At 39.7% G+C, this 22,464-nt stretch overlaps 1 protein-coding gene across 8 annotated transcripts in view; it reads right to left on the bottom strand.

Annotated features, from left to right (window-relative positions):
- Positions 1–22,464, bottom strand: part of TNIK (TRAF2 and NCK interacting kinase) — a 365,195-nt gene that overhangs the window by 50,927 nt on the left and 291,804 nt on the right. For 4 of the 8 annotated variants that reach the window (XM_069475279.1, XM_069475280.1, XM_069475281.1 and 1 more), the window contains 4 exons: positions 21,497–21,685; positions 12,142–12,306; positions 9,055–9,294; positions 6,724–6,830 (listed from right to left, as the gene is read on the bottom strand). In XM_069475279.1, coding sequence (XP_069331380.1) covers positions 6,724–6,830; positions 9,055–9,294; positions 12,142–12,306; positions 21,497–21,685 — 701 coding nt within the window. The remainder of the gene's footprint in view (positions 1–6,723; positions 6,831–9,054; positions 9,295–12,141; positions 12,307–21,496; positions 21,686–22,464) is intronic. The other 4 variants (XM_069475283.1, XM_069475284.1, XM_069475285.1 and 1 more) reach the window with 1 other exon arrangement.

Raw genomic sequence — 22,464 nt, 5'->3', positions numbered from 1 at the left:
TTATTTCCTGGAATTGGAATTCTTGGGTGAAAAGGCATGAACTAGGGTATGTGTGTGTACACATGTGTGTATCAGCATAGAAAGGTATTACCAATTTGCACTAAAGCGTATGTGCTGGTCCATCTCACTGAATTCTTACCAGGTTTCATTATGAGCAATTTGCTAAATTGTATCTTGCTGCTTAAGCGCAGTTTAAAAAAAATTACCATTGAGGTAGAATAGAATAATTTTTATTCATGTTTATTTGCCATTTGTAATTCCTCTTCTGTGAATTGCTTGAGCAAGTCCTTTGCTCATGTAGCTAGTGGAGCCTTTGTACTTATTATTTTCTTGCAGGAAGTCTTCATATATTTAGGCTATTATCAAAGGGAGGCTGGTAATTGTTATCAAATGCTAATTCAAGAACAAATTAGTTTGTTGGCTGGCTAGTAGCCCTCAATTTAAAAAAGACCTTGCTATATTATTCGTCTTCACATCTTTACTGTCCCCAAAATAACAGTATTCATTCACCCACTCAGCTGTCCTACACCAGGCACTAGGTCAGGCATTTGAGATACGGTAATGAACAAGATTCGGCCCATGCCCTCTGCAAGCCTAGCCAGATAAACACAGTCTGATTCATTCACGCTCTGCCTGCAAATTAGAACCAGACAATATGGGAGGACCTAGGCCACTCTTGACAGTAAGGGAAGCTGTGCCGGGAGAGGAGACATCTCAGCAGCGGTGGTGGGAGGCAGCTGCTGAGGTTTTTATGATTTTGTTAAAAAAAAAAATAAGCAGCATTCTCAAAGTTTCTAAAAAACTTTTCCTTTTAAATTTATAGCTCATAGGCCTTTTCATTTTTCTGTTAGATTTGCACAATGCTGGGCATGGATAATTTAGTGAGACCTGAAACTCAAAGCTCCGATGTATTGCCGTCCATTGCTGCGGGGAAGAAACTGATTCAACATCATCTCCCTCACATTTCCAACATCTTCATTTCCCCCAAACAGAATTTGTTAATAGAGTCACCATAGTGCTATGATTTTAATGCAATGAGATATCACAGTAAAATATAATTTTATATTTTAATTTTGCTCTCTGCCCAGTCCAAGAGTACCAAGTGTGTACCAGTCACTTTGCACTGTGTTGGGTGTTAGATGTTTCACATATAAATTTGAACACAGTATGATTCCTTCCCTTGGGACATTTGTAGTTTCGTCTACAATAATCTGGCCACAAAACAGCATCTTTATAAGCAGAAGTTAAATCAAATCATTTCTTTTTGAAAACACAAGAATCTTGCTTTTTAGTAATTTATCTGCCAAAAACATTTGAGTAAAAATGAATAGCAACCCTGGAAAACTTCAGTGGAAAACATATATAAAAATAAATATGTTCTCATAATTTATTTATTTTGATCTTATAAATGTGGAACTTATGACAATATTTGCCTTTGCAGTTTTTGTGGTTAAAGGGGTTGCTGAGGCAACCTAACAGTAGAATCAATTGCAGAATGACCACTGGTAAATTGAGAAAAACTTAAAAATTTTTTTGATGTCTTAATGGCATTCCTTTGTGTAGTAACTATTTTTGTGAAGATTGTTTGTGTCAAATTGAGTGATACAGATTTGGATCCATACTGGAAATACCCTTAATTTAGAAAGTACCTAAAATGATAAATGAATAACACTTCTAAAGTGTCCTACATTTCAAACTTTTCATTTTTTATAAAGAAAACAACCAATCTCCTTTAATTCTCAAATAATGAATTCTTTCCTACTGCCCTCATTGATTAAATAGTAGTGGTCAAAAATTATTATGCATAATTAATAATAAATTCCAAAAAATATTTGTTCTAAAAATATATTGCTAACCAACTGTATTGCACATTAAGAGTGATGGGCATGTTAAGATTTCTTGGTGTTGCTCTCATTTTGTGGGATGATAATGTAGTGTTCCTTGTATTACAAAAAAATCACCTATTGAGAGAGGGGCAGCTGGTGATAGGTATTTTTCTCCTGGTGGTTGTGGTGTGGTAGCAGGATCCAGCTATTGCTCTAATGTAGCACTCCTTTGATTACGTAGCCAACACCTTTTTATTAAGCACCTACTTTGTAAGACTCACTGGACCAGGATGAGGGCTGGGGGAGAAGCACAGGCCACAGGGCATACAGCGAAGTCACAACATGATCGTGCAGATGAGATACATACAGTAGACACAGTAGGGAACATGGCCAAACTATGCATGTTGTGTGTGGAAGAGACTATAAATGTTGTCAGAGTTTGGGGAACAGTTAATGCAGACTGGAGTGGTCCAGGATGGTGTTGTGAAGGAGACAGGACTTGCCTAGGCCTTGGAGTAGTGAGCAGGAAGCCTGGAAAACAGCTGAGCAAAGACACAGGGCTGGGGCATTCCTGGGACACGTGGACGCAGAGGACAGAGCTGGACAGAGTACCAAGTCTGTGTTAGGAAACACCAGGAGAGTGGGGCGATCTGAAGAAAAGGGTGGGTTGTAGAGTAACAGCCTTTAAGGCCTGGCAGAGAATGTGTACCTCCCGTGGTAGGCGACTGAATGGCCAGGAGAGAGGCAGGCAGACCAGCTGGGAGGCTGCTGCCATGTCCGGTGACGAAGCCTGGGCTAGGGCTGTCCTGGCGTAAAAAGGAGCACGGGCATTAGCAGGACTAGGGAAGGAACATGAGTCTGACAGGGCTCGAGCCTCCCTCTGTGAAGCTAATTGGATCCCATCGGCATGAAATCCCTGACCTGGCCTCATTAGTACAAGTTCTCCCCACTAGAGCTAACCAGTGTGGGTGCTGATCTGAATAGGTTGCTATTTTTGCTGCTAGGGACTGAAAGAAGTATTTAGTCTCTAAGCAATCACACATAGAAATAGGGGAAACTTTGCAATGTCTTTTCTACCTTTTTTTTGTAAAATATCAGTAGTTTGAGAAAATGTCATGCTGTTCACATTTTTCTCTCATTATGTATTAAATGGTCTGGCCAAGGGGTATGAGATTAAAGCTCTTAGAGGGGATCAATTTCAGAATAATCCCACGAAATAATAGATATCCTTTGTTCACATATTAACCGAGCCTATTCAGATCTAAACGTGGAAAAACTTGAAAACATCCAAATAGATTTCTTTAAATGCTAAGTTTTAGTTCAGACATTTGCCATCCAACGGACGATGCTGTCTGGTCTATAAAACACACAGTAAAGCAATTATTCCATTCATTTGAATCATAAAAAGTCAAAACAGAAAATTAGGATTACAAAGTAATTTCATGGCCTAAATACTTGGGCCAAGTCTATAATTACCTGGCTGACTGCCAAATTTCACTTTACTTTGTTCTTTGACAACACAGCCAATGAGAAGAAATGAGCCATAAGAAGATAGGTTTGGGATGGGACAGAGGATTAGTTTTTGAAATTAAGCATTTAGTCACTGGGTTTTTGACTGGGTGTTTCCAGCTTAATTTGCATCTCTTCATATTCTGAATGTACTTGTTTGATCAAATTTTAATTTGCTTTAAAAGAACATATGCATCAAAATTAAATATGAAAGTGCCTGGGATTTTTTAAAACAATGTTTTAAAATAATCAAATCAAATCTTGATTTAAATTCACCTGGCACCGTGATAGCATGAAGCATTTGGGAGTCTATAGAGCAGGTGAGAACTGCCCGTTGATCTTGCAGCCTGAGCAATGCCCAGCTGCATACGCATGAGAAGGAAGGGCAGGGAGCAGGTGCATGGGGTCGTGGTGACTGTGTTATCAGCCGGACTTTAGCCATCTAGGGAGAGAACTATCAAAAGCATGTGATGATATTAGTTCCAGCTCGAGTGGGGAAGTGTTCGGGATATAAATGAGTATCACAGGACAACAACTTTTAAAAAGTGGCGAGTATCACAAGATAAGAAGGAATAACCGTAAGATTAAGAGGAGCTGTTCACTGACTCACTAAACCACGTGGTATGGAAAGTAGAGGCAAAATGGTGCTGTGCCTGTCCATGAATCAAGGGCTGCTTTCCTTGGGAAAATGAGGCAGCAATGCCAGCTGCATCCATACTAAACAGATTAGCACAGAGTGGTACCTAAGAGCGTGGACTTCGGTGCAAGGCTACCTGAGTTCAAATCTTGGCTCTACCACTTAACTAATTTTGTCATATTGGGCAATACTTACATTTATCTCAATTTCTCCATCTGTAAAATGGGGGTGATTATAGTCACTACCTCACAGAGTTGCTATGTGCTTTAAATTAGTTAATATTTGTAAAGCACTTAGAACAGTACATACAGTGCTCCAGAGGTGTTCATTAAATAAAATAAATAAATAAATAAATTACCCTGAACCAAGCAGAAGGCAGGGAACTACAGGTGATGCCCAGTAACACTTTCTTGACCAACTGGTGCCTACACAGCCATACTTGCCCCATTACTGTATGTATTTAGAAACATGTGCCCCAGTAATGGCCCTCGGCACGTCACATCTCCCAGTGTCCATGCCCCTGTGTAGTTCCTTTCCACATTGACTTAGGGCTTGGCCAAGTGCCCTGGGTGGCCAATGGGACATCAGGAAAGCTGATGTAAGCAAGGGCTTCAGAAGTGCTTGTGTATTGGAGCTTTCCCTCCTGAAGTGCTATTCTGAAATCACCAAAGGTAAAGAAGTCCAGGCTGAAAGACCATGTGGAGAAAGAGGGACAGCTGACCCATCAGCTCCACGCAACTGCACAAGTGAGCCCAGATGAGACCAGCACAGGAACTTCTTAGCCAACCCACAGAATTACGAGAAATAATAAACTGTTACTGTTTCAAGCCTCTAAGTTTTGGAGAGGTTTATTATGCAGCAAAGGTGAACCAAAGCTATCTTCATCATAGTAAATAAACCAAATCTTGAAGCTTTTAAAAAAGCAATCCAATATAGAGCTGCAAAGTCTAATTGCAAAATGTTGGTCACACGGATGGACATGACAGCAAGAAGCAGGGTGCTCTGCAGGATTGTCCCACCCCCTGCCCCCTAATCTCCGACTTTCATTGTAGGTAAATAATTATTAACTCCTAGATTACTTCCTCCCTTCCTCTGTAAGTAGAAAAATGTTAGCCATCTCTCACAACGTTGGCATTCTTTGGACAAAATATAATGTCCAAACTTAAGTGGTTCCAAGGGAAAAAACTCATATTTTGTAAGCCACTCATCATCAAATACTAATTATCTTAGGCCGGAGTGTCATTAAAATAGCACTTCAGAGGGAATAAAAAGTGGCTTTTTGACTACATAATGGTAGTTCTCTGCCTTTCTTTTTGGTTGACAGAAGGAATAATACTTAAAATTTGAAATAATGCTTGATCTAAAGCCACTAAAATTCCAAGAAACCGATCCAATGTACACAGCCCCAAGGGCAGGGTTCAAAGGCACAAGAAGCACCAATAATTGGGGACTTATTGCTGCTAAAGAGGGGGATACATAAGGTTCAGGCTAGCAGTCCCGAGCTACATTCCTCGGTGGCTGGGTCACAGTGGCTCTGGTCTTCTTCAGTGCTGCTTAGCAACACCAGCTCGGTGTGAATCTGACAAGTCACTGGGAAAAATGGCTCTTTCCGAGCCTCTTGCAATTGGTCAATTCCACTCAGAATGGGCTACCATCTCTGCCCTAAGGGCATTCACTCTTACTGTAGTTCCTACTGCAGTTCCATCTTATTTATGGACTGACCCCTTCCTAAGGCTTTTCATGTACAGAGGAAAACTAAAGCTTTCTGATCAAAAGCATTCCATATTTTAAAGATATGTACATGTAATCATAAGCTTCATTTCTAGTCTTTCTCTCTCTTACTAGCAAAAGAAGGTTCTTCCCTTATTATGAACACAATGAAGACGAAAACCGTCTTCCCAAGCTCATCCTTTTTATAGCCTCAGCAGAGGCCATTTGCTATTTCAGTTGATCCTAAAAAAGGATGTATTCATCATGAAAAATCTGAGGGAAGATTGATGAATTATAGGCACAAACAGCATCTGTTACCACATAAAATCTGCTCAGATACTGTAAAGATATTGTTTACTTTTCAGCTTCTCCCAGACCTTCACACCAACCAGTGGAAGTAGATGCAATTTCCTGACTGTAGGAATATACATTGTTGATAGAAAATTCTGGAAGAAGAACACAGAACAAGAGTGGAACCATAACAGTACTTCAGTGACCTTCCATAATGCCAAAGAGGTGATTCCCTCCCAGGAGTTAGTCCTTCTATAATTGCCAAGCTAGGGAGGCTCTGAAGTTGGTCACTATTTCCTTGGCAATGACTTTGTCATGTCTCAGTGGTTCCCAGGGCATGTTTCTTGACCTGATGCTAAAAATCACCTCAACTCAGGCCATGTTGTTCTGCTGACTCCATAAAATGGTCTCTGAAATAGTGCTTTGGGGTATTGCAATCAGATTTATATTTGTAATTTTACTCCCAGATTTTAAAAACTACCAGTTAAGGTGCACATGATTGGCTTCTGAATTGCTTCATTCATTCATTCATTCACTCATTCATTCACGAGCTCCCACTGAAGACTGACTTCCGCGAAAAGCCACTGCAGAAATCAAGGGCATGTGTTCTAGCCCCTCACAGCTTACGGTCCAGATGGCAAGTCAACATGCCTCTGAAGTGAAAAAAGAGCACAGACGTTTTCAGGAAAGCAATAATGACAGTGGTGCTAGGGCCTTTTTCTTTTACCTGAACCGGTTTCCTTTCCTTACCTTGCTCTGATGGGTTGAGATCCTAGTCTGGGTCCCAGAGCACTACCATTCCCAGGAGAATTCTTTCTGGCTAACGCTGGGGATATAGAAGTTGTTCTTTGAGGCACCTGGAAGAAACCAGAATTCAGAAATATTTTCTATCAAATAGCTTCCATAGGCTACTGTCAGAAAATCCTTCTCCTTTCCAAAGATTTGCCAGAAGTTACAGAAACTACCGGAAACAGGAAAGAACTATCTTTCATTCCTCAAAGAAATATTAAACTCCCCCCTCAAAATCAAACAAGGGTCCACTGGCAAAAGGCAATGAGGCAAATTCAGCAACCACTAAGAAGGGTCACGTCAATCTTAAAAACAAATTTAAAAATAGACTAAGCTAATAAGTTTGATTCACTGGGCTAAAAATAATTGACCTCTCTTGGTTGGGCAAAATTGATGACTACCAGAAATGTCTTTGGAATACCTTTAACTCACTGGAAGTTGCATCAGATGAGAGCCACCCACACAAACCAAGTTCCATTTTTACCTCACCCTACAACTAAGCAGATAAGGAAATTATGAAATCTGGTGAGAAACTAGGATATCGGAATAGAACTTGGGACATAAGTCATATGTCAGTGAGCTCAGCGAACCTACTACAATTGATCCGGAATGTTTCTACTTCCTAATCAACTTGCAATTACTAACTAAAACCAAAAACCAAAAGCACTGTGCTTTGGTCAATTAGCAAACATAATGCAACTTAATACAAAACAGGATTAATACTGAAAATACTGAAAAGAGTCTTCAAAAATGTTGTGTGAGTACCAACAAGACTATGAGGTACAATAGGAAAATGTATTATGAGCTTATCTGGCAAAAATCTCAGGAAGAATTCAAGTATGGCTCATTTTATGAAACGTATGAACATTTTAAAAATGAAATCAAATATTGCAAGTGTACCAAAGGAATTCATTATTTAAGAGAATCATATTATGAATCTTAATACCAAAAATTACTTTCAATGTAAAATGTCATCCTTCGTCTGTTTTGAAAATTTAATTTTTATTATAATTCATTTTAACATAAAGATGAGCCAATGAAGTGAAGCAGAAAGGCCAAATCAGTGCTACCACCTGTTCAAATTAAATATTGCTATTACTATTTTCCCTTTATATAAATGTAAATAGTTGCAGAGAAGAAAGAACCTAACAAATTATTAAAACCTAAGTTTTTGAATGGGTCTAAAGTTTCCTCCCGGCCTGATGCGTGTATGCCCGCATGTTTTTAGAGTGGACCAATCACTTCCATTTCAGTTTCTCCAGCTATTGTGTCTGCTGCTCCACCCACCTTATTTTCCACATTGAACTTTGTTGCCTTAGTAACCTTTTCTGATGGCATTTCTGCTTCCACAGAGAAGAAACCTCAACAAATTATTGGCTGATTTTATTTTGTGACTCTTGTTATAATATCTTTTTGGGAGGAAGATGAGGAAAATATATTTGTAAATTATTGAGTAAAAATTTTTATTTTTTCTGGAATTAACAATGGCGTTATTTTTGGGAAATTGTGGAATATTTCATTTGTCACAGCTTCTGTGCTGAGCTCAAGATAAAGGAGATTCCTAAAGCAGGAAGAACGATGCTAAAGTTTCTCCAGTACTTTAAAATACTTCCAGGTTGTTCTACAGCCAGATGCACAGCCACATTCTGGAACATTTCTTATAAATGAGTAAGGACTGGGTACAGGAAAACAAAACACAAGAACCCAAACTTGGGGCTATTCTTGTCCAGTGGGATGCCTGGGCATTTTATCCTAAAGTTTTATCCTCAGTAATAAATTAAGGCTGAAATTAAATTAGACTTGGCCTAGAAAGAGCTTTATTTAAATGAGGCCAACTAAATTATCCTAAGAACAGTACTATCTTCTGAAACCCTGAAATCTGGTTTGACTTTGTGTTGTCAAAAACAGGAATAAATACACTTTCTACTTTTTATCTGCAAGTTTTCAATTTGTCTAGATGTAGATTCAGCCATCAATGAAAATATTCATTATTCCATTTCTTAACACGGATAGTAAAATAACAGTTTGGAAAGTCTGGGGTTGAGAATTCTAATTCTGGATACAGGATATATGCTTTCAAGACATGCAATCCACCTGAGCCTCAGTTTCTTTGGGGGAAATGAAGGTCAGTAATGATAAGCGACAATCTAAGTCTTGGCTTGGGAATGAGGAGGGACCAAAACAAACATGAGAAGATGCTTTGGCATTATCCCAGTCTTCATTCCCAAGAAAGGTCTGGAGTAACGGTAATAACAGAAATCAGCGATGATGAAAACACCCCAGTAATATCACCTTTGGTGGAATGTCTTCTTCCTGCCGTAACCAAGAGCTTCGGTCAAACTTTTCAATACGCGTAGGGAGAGGAGGGTTTTCAGAGGTGGGATCCGAGTTCTGGCGCGGCATCTCGACGCGGTGAGAGGTCACGGTCAGAGCCTCCTGAAACCCAGACAGGCCCTTTGTGGGCTGCTCGTGCACTGACTGGGAGGCGGTCAAGGCGGGGCCCTGGGATTTCACAGCTACCAGATGTGGGATCTAAGCATCAAAACAATGTAAGAGCAGCCTTAGTAGAAGACAAAGCAAATGAGCAGATCAGTTAGAACCTCAATCAGTTTAAGGGCAAAAAAAGTTCTAGGGCACAAAAATTGGATGACAGAGAGTTCATCACAGCTGTCTATAGCATATTTTTAACAGCTCTTCAGAATCTTCCATTTAGAGTGATGTGTAGGGCTTAACCAGGGTTTCTGGCAAAAAGACAGATGACTTCCTTGAGAATGCTAAGTCTGTGGAACAGGTATAATAATAATAGTAACTACTGCACATTTAGTGAATGTTTACTGACCAGCAATACAATACATTTTACGACCACTTCTCTTCTAGTTTTACAAAATTCCTCCTTTAACCTACTCCCACCCCAAACTTTGACTTTAGAGAGTGCTACTGCTCTGTAAAGCAAGAACTGCTCTAAGTATCTTACTTGTTATGAACTCACTGAGTCCACCCTGGGGTGGACACAGTCATTCCCCCATTTTATACATGAGCAATGGAAGGTACACAGAGGTTAAGCAACACCCTGGATTTCACAGCTAACACATGCTGAGACTGGACTGGAACCCAGGCATTCTATACTCACAGCACATAGGCCTAACCTCTGCACTATCCTGCTTTCTGCTGTGTGGTCTCTGACCCTCTACGGTACTCTGTATCTCTCGACACCAGGACATTTCTTTTGGAGTTTTAAGTCTCACAACTGGGCATGTGGTGATACTGTTTGTGCAGGGAAGACAGGCAGTCTTTCAGTGCAACTGTGGCTCTTTAAGACAAATCATTAAAATACACAGCACAGGGTACCCCCTTTGCCACAGCCCTGCTCACACTTTACTGATAGTGATTATCTAACCTGTCTCCTCTGACTTCGGGAAGGTGAACTCCCTGGAGACAAGGAGCTATGTCTGTCACGCTCACATCATATCTCCAAGTCTAACTCTGCCTGCTTGTGGGGGATGTTCAATACATTTTGGCTGGGGAAAAATCTAGAGTGCTTTCTAAATTAAATTGTTAATTCAACAAATATTAATTTAGTATTTGCTTTGTGCAAGGACCTGTCAAACCCTCCTGGGTCTGAAATTTCAGTGTTGGAATGTTATTAATGACAATCAGAGAAAATCCTCAAACCCCAGTTTAGCCGAAGGTTATATGCTTCAACCAGAATAGAATCCATTAAATTTACATTAATGCTAAATATCATTAAATATATTAAATAATGATATTAAAACGAAGCACATTTAAATGAAATTGGAGGTCATTACCTTAAGTGAAACAAGCCAGACACAGAAAGTCAAATATGGCACGTTCTCACTCATACGTAGGTGCTAAAAAATGTGTACACGTGGATGTAGAGAGGAGAATGACAGAGAGTGGAGATTGGAAAGGATGAGGGTGTGAGGGCGGTGGGTGATGAGAAATTACTTAATGGGCACAATGTACCTTATTCTGGTGATGGATACCCTACAGCCCTGACTTGGCCACTACGAAATCTAAGCACGTAATAAAAGTGCACTTGTATCCCATAAATTTATACAAATAAAAAGTTTTGAAAAATTAAAAAATAAAACATATCAAGTACAAAACACAAACTTACTTTAAAAGAGGCAAAAAATAAAATAAAAAGCAAAAACTGAAGCACCTGAAACATGCTTAATCCAATTAACTATCACAGAATAGCTACATTTTCATTCCTTAGCCATTTCCATAAAGTAAATTTCTCTCTATTCTCTCCTTTTATAAGGCGAAAGTACCCTCCAAGGTCAGAGTTAGGAGTTTTAAAAGAGGATGTTTGTGCATTAAAGGAGAACTTCCTGTAAAAAAAAAAGTATCCTTTTGAGGGTTAGGCATGAAAGAATTATATACAAATTAAAACCAACCAAGGGGAAGACAGGCTAAGCTGGCTGGTGCTGAAAATTCTTGGGCTTCATTTATTAAAGGCAAACTCAAAACACAAAGAGTACTTGATTTTATCACTACTCTTTTAAACTCCAGTTCAAACAGTTACATGTTTCAAAAATGACCTCAAAATATTCTGTGAAAGTTTTAACACAGGTGGATACCTGGAAGAAATTTAAGACATTTGGGTAAAAAAAGTTACATTACCTTTATTTTTCATGGAATTCCATAACCCATTTCATTATGTATTTCATTTTTAGTATATATAATTTAAAAGTTCTGTAGAACTTCCAGAAACTTCCTCCTTTCCTAAAAGTGGAGTAATCTTTTTTCTTTACCAAATAGCTTACAACAGCGGTTCTCAAACTCTATAGCACATCAGAGTCACCTGGAGGGCTTGTTAAAGCATAGGCTGCCAGGCCCCAGCCCAGGGGTGCTGATCAGTAGGGTTGAGAGGGCCCAAGAATCGGCATTTCTACCAAGTTCCTGGGTGATGCTTGATGCTATGAATTCAGTCACCACATTTTGAAAACTACTGGCTTGGAAGACATAGTGTTATTTAAAAAAGGACACTTAATTTTTCCAGTTTTGGCCTCCTGTCAAAATCCCAAGGGACAAAAGATTACATATATTTTATATATAGATACATTATATATATACACACAACATATATACCTCAAAGGTCTGTATGAATTCTAGTTTTGGGAATTAGAACTAAGAGGATGCTTGCTCTTACCTTGCAGAAACCCCTGTGGGTCTCCAGAGAGGCCAATTTACCAAGAAGTGATTCATTTTTCCTCTACCCATCAAATTCAGTGGAGTCTTCTATATTACTATGAATTATATATTAAGGTTCATAATCTGATTGGTCCTATGCCTGAATGCAGGTTTTATTGAAACACTGTTAGACTACCTAATGGAAAGGAGGACAGAATGTACCTGGGGATCGACTGGTCTGAGCATAGGGGGCGTCCGAGCAGGCTGAACTCCACTAATGCTGAAGGACTCCGACCTCGGGGGCAGGTTGGGGTCAGATATCCTGTTGGCAACCTTGTGAGGCATGGCAGGTGAACTTTGCCGGTTGAGCCTTGACCGTTCTTCTACCTAGAAGTCCAAAGCAGAAAAGAGTCTCAATGGATAGAAGTCAATTCATCTCCTAGGACGGATCTTCTGTAGTCACCTGCACAGCCATTTGAACTCTCTGATCAATTCATTTTAAGAAGCCAAAATTCTCTATTTCTGCTCTGTATCAAGAATTTGCAAAGAACTTTTTTTTTTTTTTTTTGAGACAGAGTCTCACTCTGTTGCCCTGAGTAGAGTGCTGTGGCGTCAGCCTAGCTCACAGCAACCTCAAACTCCTGGGCTCAAGTGATCCTCCTGTCTCAGCCTCCCGAGAAGTTGAGACTACAGGCACGCACGCACCACCACGCCGGGCTAATTTTTCTATTTTTAGTAGAGACAGGATCTCCTGCTTGCTCAGGCTGGTCTCAAATTCCTGAGCTCAAGCGATCTTCCCACCTTGGCCTCCCTGAGTGCTAGGATTACAGGCTTGAGCCACCACACCCGGCCAAAAGAACTGTTTTCTATCATAGCAAACACTAGCAGCAACAACAACACAAAACCCCAAGAACACCTAAGCCATCACTCTTCTATTATCCATAATATTATCACTCTTCTATTATCCATAATTTTGTGTTAATTCAGTTAGCTGGAAATTTGGGACCTGCTTAAGAGTTTATCTTGCATTGATTGGGATATTATCTTGCTGACTGGTCACTAAGCTATGGCATCAGCGAGGGAGACAGTTTGCACCCTAGACAATCAAAGGGAACAGCAGTATGCATTAAGAGGGCTTGGGGAAAATGGAAACTTGCTTTGGGCTGACTCACAGCACAGGCAGGGAAAGAACAAGAGGATGGAGCTGAGTGCACACACCCTCCACTTCTTCACATGCCTTACTGATAGGCAAGTGGGTGCTCCAGGCTGCCTGCTTAATAAGCATGACTCGTCTTAAATAGACTTCCTGTATCATTTTCCTTTTCTCTCTTCAGGGGTCTTTCTTTCCAGTTGTCTTTCCCTGCTCCCTAAATACAATGCTCCTGCTCATTCTTCCTATGCCAGATTGGACTCCACTGCCTCGCTCTCTCTCTCCTTTCTTCCTCCCTGTGTCTCCACATGTGGTGTTCATTCTGCCTTCCCTCCTCTCCTCTCCCCCCTGGCCATTCATTTCCTGGGCATTGCCTTTCTTCCAGAGTCTCTCTCAGCCCAAAGCAGGTAACTGATGCCAAGCGCTTCAGAGGGAAGGTTCACAGGATCAGTGAATGGCCTTTTTAACAGGTAAAAATTACCCTTAATACACATTTACAGCACATAGACTGTCTCAGGGGACAATTTTAAAGGGAAATTTAGATAATAAACAAGGTGTATACTGCAAGACATGACTTAAGATCTTAGACAACTGTAAGAGGTTTAGGACTTTTTCTCCAGGTCCATTGCATCCTGTCCTTTATTTCTACAGGGTCAATTTGACCCTTGTGCTCCTCAAACCCACCAGGACAATGCAACCATTCTCACCACCCTGATGGCCTTTAGAGTAAGCCCTTAATCCTCTTCTGTTCACACACTGAGCATTATAAGAGCCTACAAGCAGGTATTCAATACTCATGTCTGTCTGCATATTTTTAGCAGCTAAAAGTCTTTATTCATTTTACTGCCTGATTTGAAATAAAAATTCAGAAGAGCTATTTTTTTTTCCCATCCTCCCTACTCCATTTTGACTCTTTCTAGAGGCAGACTCAGTCTAACACACAGAATACGGCTGTTCTTAAAACTCACATTAACCTCAAATACAGAACATTCCTTCTGCCTCTAATGAGGTATAATTTGAACATCTCTTCCCCAACCATGGCTGTGCAGGGTACATACAAGTGGCATCCAGTTGATTTTGGTTTTGAGATTCCATGTCCCAGAAGCTCACCAAATACCAAATAAGATTTGCTGCAAAAAGCCAGGAATGTAAAACAGAACATGTATACTTTATGTGTGCACGTGTGCAAAGTATTACATCAGCAATAATTATTTGGCTACTGCATTGAGGAAAAGGACAAAGCCAGCTTTGAGATAAGACCACAAAGAAGAAAAAGTCCTGTAAAGATAGCAATAAACTGAGACCAATGCATGCAATGTATTCCTTTTACAAATGCCAGACTCTTTGAAAAGAAGATTAATATGTCTAGACCACTAGAATTGGTCAAATATTATCCGTTTCCTTATTTCCAGGGAGGGTCGTTTATAATAGACCAATCACATGTACAAGCACCCTTCAATATCCAAAATTCAGCAACCAAATATATTTAGAGTGTGAAGCATACTTGTTATTATTAACAGTAAAATATGCTTGGTTTTAAATACACATTAAGAGAAAGTACATTAAAAACAACAGTGGAAAAAAATCTGTCCTTAAAGACTCTATCTGGAGCAAAGAAACCATTATTGAGATAAAGAATTGTTTTGGCAACTGTCAGCAACAAAGCTCCAGTCTAAGCATCCTTGCCGCCAATAGGACCATAGGCCACAAGGGGCCCTGATACTGTCATTAGAAATGAACAGGGCAGAAAGTGGGGTATTCACAGGCAATTAATGGGTTTGATTAGTCATGTATAGATGTTATTAATGTACTTGTAGTAAAATTTCCTATGCTTTCTATCAGTTAGTTTACATACTAAATCCTACCATTAGTATGTTTCAGTCTGTACCATTCTAAAATATATGGCATAAATGACTTTGCAAATTATTTCAGGAAGGGTCCAGTGTGTTGAAATTTCTTGAGTTGGAGTTTGTCCAAAGAAATCTGAAAATCTATGAGAAAGATGTAACAATGAGGCATCTGGCTACATACTTTTTTCTCAAGAAAACCTTGTCCTGAGGTCTTTAGGAAAATAATGCTGCCCAAATGCCTTTGCACCAAAGGATCACGTTAAGAACTGGAGCAGAGATATCAAACCAAACATTTGGAAGTGGTGCTTCTCCTAAAAACAGCTTCAGACGGTCAGAGGAAAGCTGGAGAGTATATCTAGGAGTGGACACTTGTGATTATTTTGATACCAGGCAAAGGCCTGTCTTCTGATGTATCACTACTTACTTCTACTCATTGAACAGGAGATAGATATGTGAGTGAGACAATAAAAGAAAGTGGTTCCCCCCTTTCCACCCCAGAGTAAGGATTAAAGTATGTGATTAAAAACTGGGGCACAATCAAGACATGCTTTAATCTGCCTGAGGATATTAAAAAAGTCTAGTAGCCAAGCCTCTCGTCCAACCTCCTGCCACCAAGACATAAAATGCCAGAAGCATCACTGGAAAAGGGTGTTCTAGCAAAACCAGATACAGATTGTTAAGGTGCTACACCCAAACAACATACCTGTTATAAAGGATTTCATAGATGAAGGGATTATCAGTGAATACAGAGAACAAGATGAGCAGACTGATCAATTTTGCCATAAAAGCAATTTTTTTCTTATTAATAGGATCATTTGAACATGAAAACTAAAATAACTTTGGAGAGGTTTGCATCACCTCTGCAGAAATGCTATACTATTTACTACAGCATTATAGAGAGAAAGAAAAAATAACAGTGGTCTCAGAAATAAAACTGCACTCCAGACAGGGCTGTGCTGTCCATTGGGAACTACAGGAGTGACATCCAAGGCCTCTGAGATGTATAAAGGCTACACAAATATAGGAGACCTAAAAATACATTTGTTAATTATGAGCTTTAAAAAAATTTTCAGTTTAAATAAAAATATGTTTAAATATATGTAAAGGGAAATACTGTCAATGTCAATTGTCAAATTGTTTTTAATACTTGAAAACAATTTGTAAGTTACAATGTCTCACTTCACAATAATGAATGACATCTACTGAGAAGGAATTTCAAAACAAAATTATAGAAGTAATTTCAAAAATGTTGACAGCAAATATATATTCACTATGTTATATGGGTGCATTTTAAAAACATTTTATAGTATGTGGGGCCCCTGGGCCCTATGAAGGTCTTAGAAGGCCTTACATAAGAGCTAACATGCGGTGAATCAAATGCAATTGTATGGGAATTCCTTATTTTCCCCAACTGAAGAAAACAATTTAATTTTTGTGTTTACTGGCAATACTAGAGAAAGAGAAAGAAGTCAATAAATAACTTTTAAGTGCTCATTAGATACTTTGACCCTGCACTCACTGCTCCCATAAAGAACTGAGTCATACTGTCCTTTGGCAAAACCACCATGAGCAGATATTAATAATTACTGAGAAAGTCTGAGGATGCCCCTTCTCTGGGACACGTCTGAGCACAGGGGACACTCTCATTCATAAGGAATGCTTAAAATGAAATCTTGTCTAAAGATAAGGGCCTGAACTATTTCCCAGGGTCCACTCCTAACCAATATTCCAGAAAAAGGTATAGATCCCATGTGAATGGAGCATATAACTTCCAAGTAATGAAGAGAATCCTTAACAAGCTGAGATGGGAAATAAAGAAGTGCTTATCTATCACCTGGGAGAGACGGGTGAGAAAACGGGAGATGGGAGTGAATTGGTCATGGGAAATCAAACCAGAAACAACAGAGTCAAAACACTCCTTGTGAGCTACAATGGCTTTGGGAACAAAAGAAGAATGTGTTGAATAAATATATTTTGCATTCGTACAGTGCCTAATGTTTAAACGGCACAAGCACATACATTATTGCCCATGACCCTCCCACTGTGAGGCAGGAAGTGCAGATGAGGAAGCTGCATCTCAGGAAGGTGAAGAGACTTGCCCCAGGTCACAGCCAGGAAGCAGAACATGAACTCAAACGTGCTCCTCAGTATTTTTATCCAGGCCTCTCTTAGGTTAAATCTTAAGAGAGATAAGCATAAACTGGGAAAAGATGAGACCAGAGCTATAGACTCTCTAAAGGGTAATTTGGGAACCTCATATATAAACTACATACAATTTCTATATACAATGGACTGGTGGAGTAAGAGATAACTTGGTCCTTATCATTGTTTGCCAAATAAAACAGGACTTCAAGACCAACCTGGGCAACATGGTGAGACTCCATCTCTACAAAAAATAATTTAAAAAATTAGTTGGGCACGGTGGCATGTACCTGTAGTCCCAGCTACCCAGGAGGCTGAGGCAGGAGGATTGCTTGAGCCCAGGAGTTTGAGGTTGCTGTGAGCTATAATCAGGTCACTGCACTCCAGCCTAGAGTGACAGAGTGAGACCCTTTCTCAAAAAAATAAAATAAAATAAAATATAGTCTCATGCAATACTCATGTAAACAAAGCATTCTGTCATTGCTGAGCCTTGGTGCAAAATTTAAAAAAAAAAATGTAAGTAGATGGAAAGGGGAAGGGAACACACACAGTTACTGCCAGGCCCAGACAATTGTATGTCATTATAGGGAATAGGAGAAAGAAAAAGGAATCTCCATCATCCAAAAAGTGACAGAAAAGACTTTCAAATTCTGCTGATGTTCAACAGAACATCACACTGATATTTTCACAGAACAAATCTGACTTCCATTCCAATCCAGAAATGGCCGATAATTTCAAAGGGGTGAGAATGCTCCCCAGCCCTCCTTTAAATGCAGAGACATTAAAGTTCCTTTCTGGCTGAAATCTGAGAATCAAAGCCAATGTGACATTCAGGACAGAAAGAATACTCAGTAAAAGGAAAGAGAGAGTAGCTCAACAAGATTTGTAAATGACTGAGCATTTCCATTTGTTCTTACTGCATCCAACAGATTAATGAGAAAGGTAATGAGAAATGCAATGATCACTCGTGTTTTATAAAATGAAGAAACAAAAACACAGAGGATGAAGCATTATGACAACATTACATTGCTGATGAAAGAGTGTTGATTTGGAATAAGGAAGAGGAATAGATGGAAAAGTAATCAAAGAAGGAAAAAACATCTTGATGAGAAGGTATAGAGCTGAGATAGAAAATAAATGCTGGATCAGATTACAGAGGAAGTTGCAATGAGTAGAAGATAGCTGGGTGGTATCTTCAACAGCACATGGGGTAACAAAGTCCAGACCCTGTATCCCAGGAGATAGTGGCACGAGCATAGCTGCCCACTCATCCCGGGTGAGGGTATTTTCAAATTTATATCCGGGCAAAGGATGCATTTGAAAAAGAAAATGGTACTTTTTAATTCCACCTCTACAGAGTTTAATCCAGGTTTTCTTATCAGTTGATAGTTAAAATACTGATAAGGTATAAATTCTGTTTATATCTAAAGTCTTGAAATGTCTATTACTGTTTGGCTACTTTGAGCCCTACCTGCCTCTCTGGTATAAGAAAAGAGATTTGTAAATAATGCTTTAGAAAAAAATTCATATATTGCTGATGAGAAGCATTAAAATATTAAGAAGATAAAGCTCCTCATACTAATTTTTATTCCCATTTGTAAGAAGTGGGTGTTAAAAATGATGAATCAAACTAAGGCGGGCAATTATTTGTTCTCAGTTGTACATCAGGTGCTCCAATACCTAACCGGAGCAACTGTCACTCTCCTGCTATCATATCAATGTTTCATCTTTCTTCCAAAATATGATCACTCACTCTGAGGCTTGAGAACTGTTTCATGAATAGATGGATGGTTAGTTGGAATCTGGATTATGTTAACCACACCCAGGAGGAAAGGACTAGATATGAAATCCCCCAAGAATGTTCCCACATATCTCTGGAAGTGCATCAAGCCCAAAGGAAGAGCACCAGCTGCTGGGAAGCCAGGGACCTTGGAAGACGTCACCCACCAGAGGTGGCCCAGACTTATGGTGGCCGGGGAACCTCACATCGGGAGTGCTTGGTGACACAGCCATGTTGTTTGCATGCCCAACTGCTATGTTTCTTTTCCTGCCAGGACCCTGGCCAGGAAGCACAGAAGAACTAGGAGGTCCAGAAAACTGCCTTGATGACATCTGCAAAGATTTGCCCCCAGGAATGCCATGGCTTCTGAAAGCTTGGGAACTGTGAACTAGTTCTGAATGGAGAGGATAGTCCAGTAAATTTAGTGATGAGGACAAATAGCGACTAGAAAACAATGAAGTCAAAGTGGACAAGTTCAAATCAGAATGTGCTGGATAGAGGGTGAGGGAAGGAAACGGAAACTGCTCTATGCTTTTCTTCCTTTTCTGGTACATTTGTGCATGAAAGGGCTGCCTAGGAGAAAGAAGAAATTCTGGGATGCTTTGCAAGAAACCATAGTCCTCTTCAATGGGATCTGTAGGTGTCTCTCTTCTAAACTCATGCTTGGTGCTGGGAACACTGACTGCCGAGTGGTCCTGCATCAAGGAGAGTTCACTCAGCGACGTAGCATTTCTTAGAAGAGTTGAGGTACTCGTAAAGATGCATGAGTTCATGCCCCTGCTGCCCCAACGTCCACATGGGTCTCTAAGGCCTTCCTTAATTTCAGTAATGGACAACTGGGGGCTTGTCACTTTGGAGATGTTGGGAGAGGACACACACATGACCTTAGATCCTAACTCTTGAGTTGGGCTACATCCTTGGGAGCAAGATCGCTTTGGAGATCTTGCTATGGTCCATGAGGCTTCCTGAGGCTGCAGTTGTTCTTCCAAACCAAGTCTAATAGGGGAAGCTGGTCCATCTTTCTTCCGTGAGTGATGCTCAAACAGGAGTCTTGATCTGGAATCATTAATTCCTGCAGGAGCTGCTGGTATTAGCTTTGCAGAGGTTAGTTTTTCAGCTTTCTCAACACCTGCCATGGTCAGGAGCTGTGAGTCTGGCATAGCTGAAGATTTCAACTTGGCATAGCTAGAAAATGGCTTAGCAGGGGAAGAAGGTGGCACATCTCTGCCAGCCAGGAAGCATGTCAGCTGCTGTTTAACAGCATAGTCACTCTGCTTAGCTGGAAGAACAGGTGGATTATTAAGGGGTCGTTGCTGTACCTGAGAGCAGGATCACAAAATTGAATTATTGATCTAAGAGAAAGAGGCAGCTGTTACAGACATAGATAAATACAGATTATGTTTACAGATGTAAGGGAAAGTGATCAAAATGTTCTTCATCTCAAATCAAAATGATTTTCTCTACAGACTTAGTTTTGTAAGTTTTAAAAGAAAAGTTATTTTCATTAAAATAGTATATGATTACTACAAAGAATTTAAATAATCTACAGAAATATAACAAAGTTCAAAGAAAAAAAAAATCAATATTTTGATTTCTACCTCCCATAAACCACCATCATTAACATTAGGACAACATCATTTCAAGAATTTTCTATACATATCAGGTAAGAGAGAAAAATAAAAAGACAGAACTACTTTTATAAAAATAGGATCTCATGTAAGAAATCTGGTCCTGGAAATACTGTAGTCTAGATAGCTTGAAAAAAAACTCTAGCTATAAATATCTAGAGACGCTACGTAAAAATACAAAATAACCCAAAACATCTTAAATGTCTAGCTACACTCACAAGAAAATAAAGGAAATCACCAGGTGCCACAAATAATGACAGAACTGGCCACCAGGGTGTTACACACATGAGCTGACACAGTGACCCCCTGGAAGCATTGCTGATATGGCTGGAGTTGTTATTTTGTTTGTTTGCTTTACCCATTTGGTTACTACCCTTTTTTCCTCCCACCCAAACAGCTTTTAATTATATTGTTAAATAGCTCATCATAGAGCCAAATCCCTGGAAATCCCTCCTTAGTCAGCAGTTCAGCAAATGACAAACCATTACTCTGGAAGTATCTGGAAAAGAAACACAAATGACTTTTGATCCTAAAAGTGAATATCACAACCACAAGTCCGAGGTCAACTATGCGTCTGCTGGTATCACAGCAAACAAGGTAGTGTTAGTGACAATGTCAATGACCGGTTAACAAGGCCCAGGTATGGACCGGAAATGAGTCTACCTAGAATTCCATTAAGTCCTTAATCACATTCTTCAAACAAACAAAAAAGTCACTAAAAATCCTCATGCCACAAATTCAACTGGATTAGTATAAGGAAAAGGATTTTTTCTACTGTCTGCTGTTGCCTATAAAAATCCACTGTCTCCACAAAGATATGCCCCCAAAAAACCCCACAAATGGAGTAAGGTGCCTTGCCACGTCTCTATAGAAATAATGTTAACAGTTCTTCCAAAAGCAAAGCATGTGTCTTACAGTGAATTGTTTTCCAACTCTGCAGCACTCGGTTAACTCTCCACTTCTGCTGGATGAATTCATTAGAGCCAAAAGCCTGGCCAACAGGGTGTGGCCGCACTTGCTTACTTACCTCCTTGGCCCACGCTGGCTTCTCACTAGGACTCATCCCTTCTTTGTAATGGTACAGTGGCTTCTTCTCCACAGGCCTCTGCTCCTGCCGCTGGTGCTGAAGGGAAACTAAGTAGTCTCTCTCTTGCTTTAGCTGTCTCTGCAGTCTCTCTGCTTGTCTCTGTTCTTCCAATTGTTTGCGCTTATATTCCTGTCCAGATCAGGCAAGAGGAACAAAGAAAAGGCCAAATTACCACACGGAAATCACTGGCCAATACCAGTTAAGCATGCAATGAAGGCAAAATGATGCTAAATAACAAAGGACCTTAATACTAACAGAACTACAGGAGGTTGTCAGAATGTGCCATAACAGCCTTATGTTAGTATCTACACAAGAATGCATCATTTGATGAAAACACTATTGCTTTAAAATGGCAATTCCTACTGAACACCACCATTTGCAAAGTGACTTGTCCCTGATGAATTGCAACTGTGAAAATGTCAATCAATAATGAGGACATTTAAATGGTCAGCACACAACCCCTGTAAGGAGCCATCTACTTCCTGATCTAGTAATTAAACCATTCAAATATGTACAATTAAGTACAAAACTAAATAAACAGTTAATGATAATGCCTAAATCATCTTTTGTTTAATAAAACTTGGACCAACAAAGGCCATTACCAAGCTTATGTACAGGCTAGAAAATATCAGAATGCCATTAAATAAAAAGTTCAGTTAAAAAAAAAAAATACACCAAGAAGCCCATTTGGAGACCAGTGCAATAATAATAAAAAGTACTGTACTTCAAGTGGAAGCTGCGTGAGCAGGGAACACAAAATGTTCCCATCGTAAGGGGTAAAACTAATAGTCTGCAAATGAAATATGACTGCAGAGCTGAGTGGGTTCTTACGGGAGAGGCACATTTTGCTGTGATTGTATTCCAGCGTGCTACAAACGGCCTTAAAAATCACTCTGCAATAAACACAG

Source organism: Eulemur rufifrons, chromosome 7, assembly GCF_041146395.1.
Source record: "Eulemur rufifrons isolate Redbay chromosome 7, OSU_ERuf_1, whole genome shotgun sequence".
Taxonomy (NCBI): Eukaryota; Metazoa; Chordata; class Mammalia; order Primates; family Lemuridae; genus Eulemur; species Eulemur rufifrons.
The sequence above is the reverse complement of the archived record's forward strand: the minus strand, read 5'-3'. Positions and strand labels throughout refer to the sequence as shown.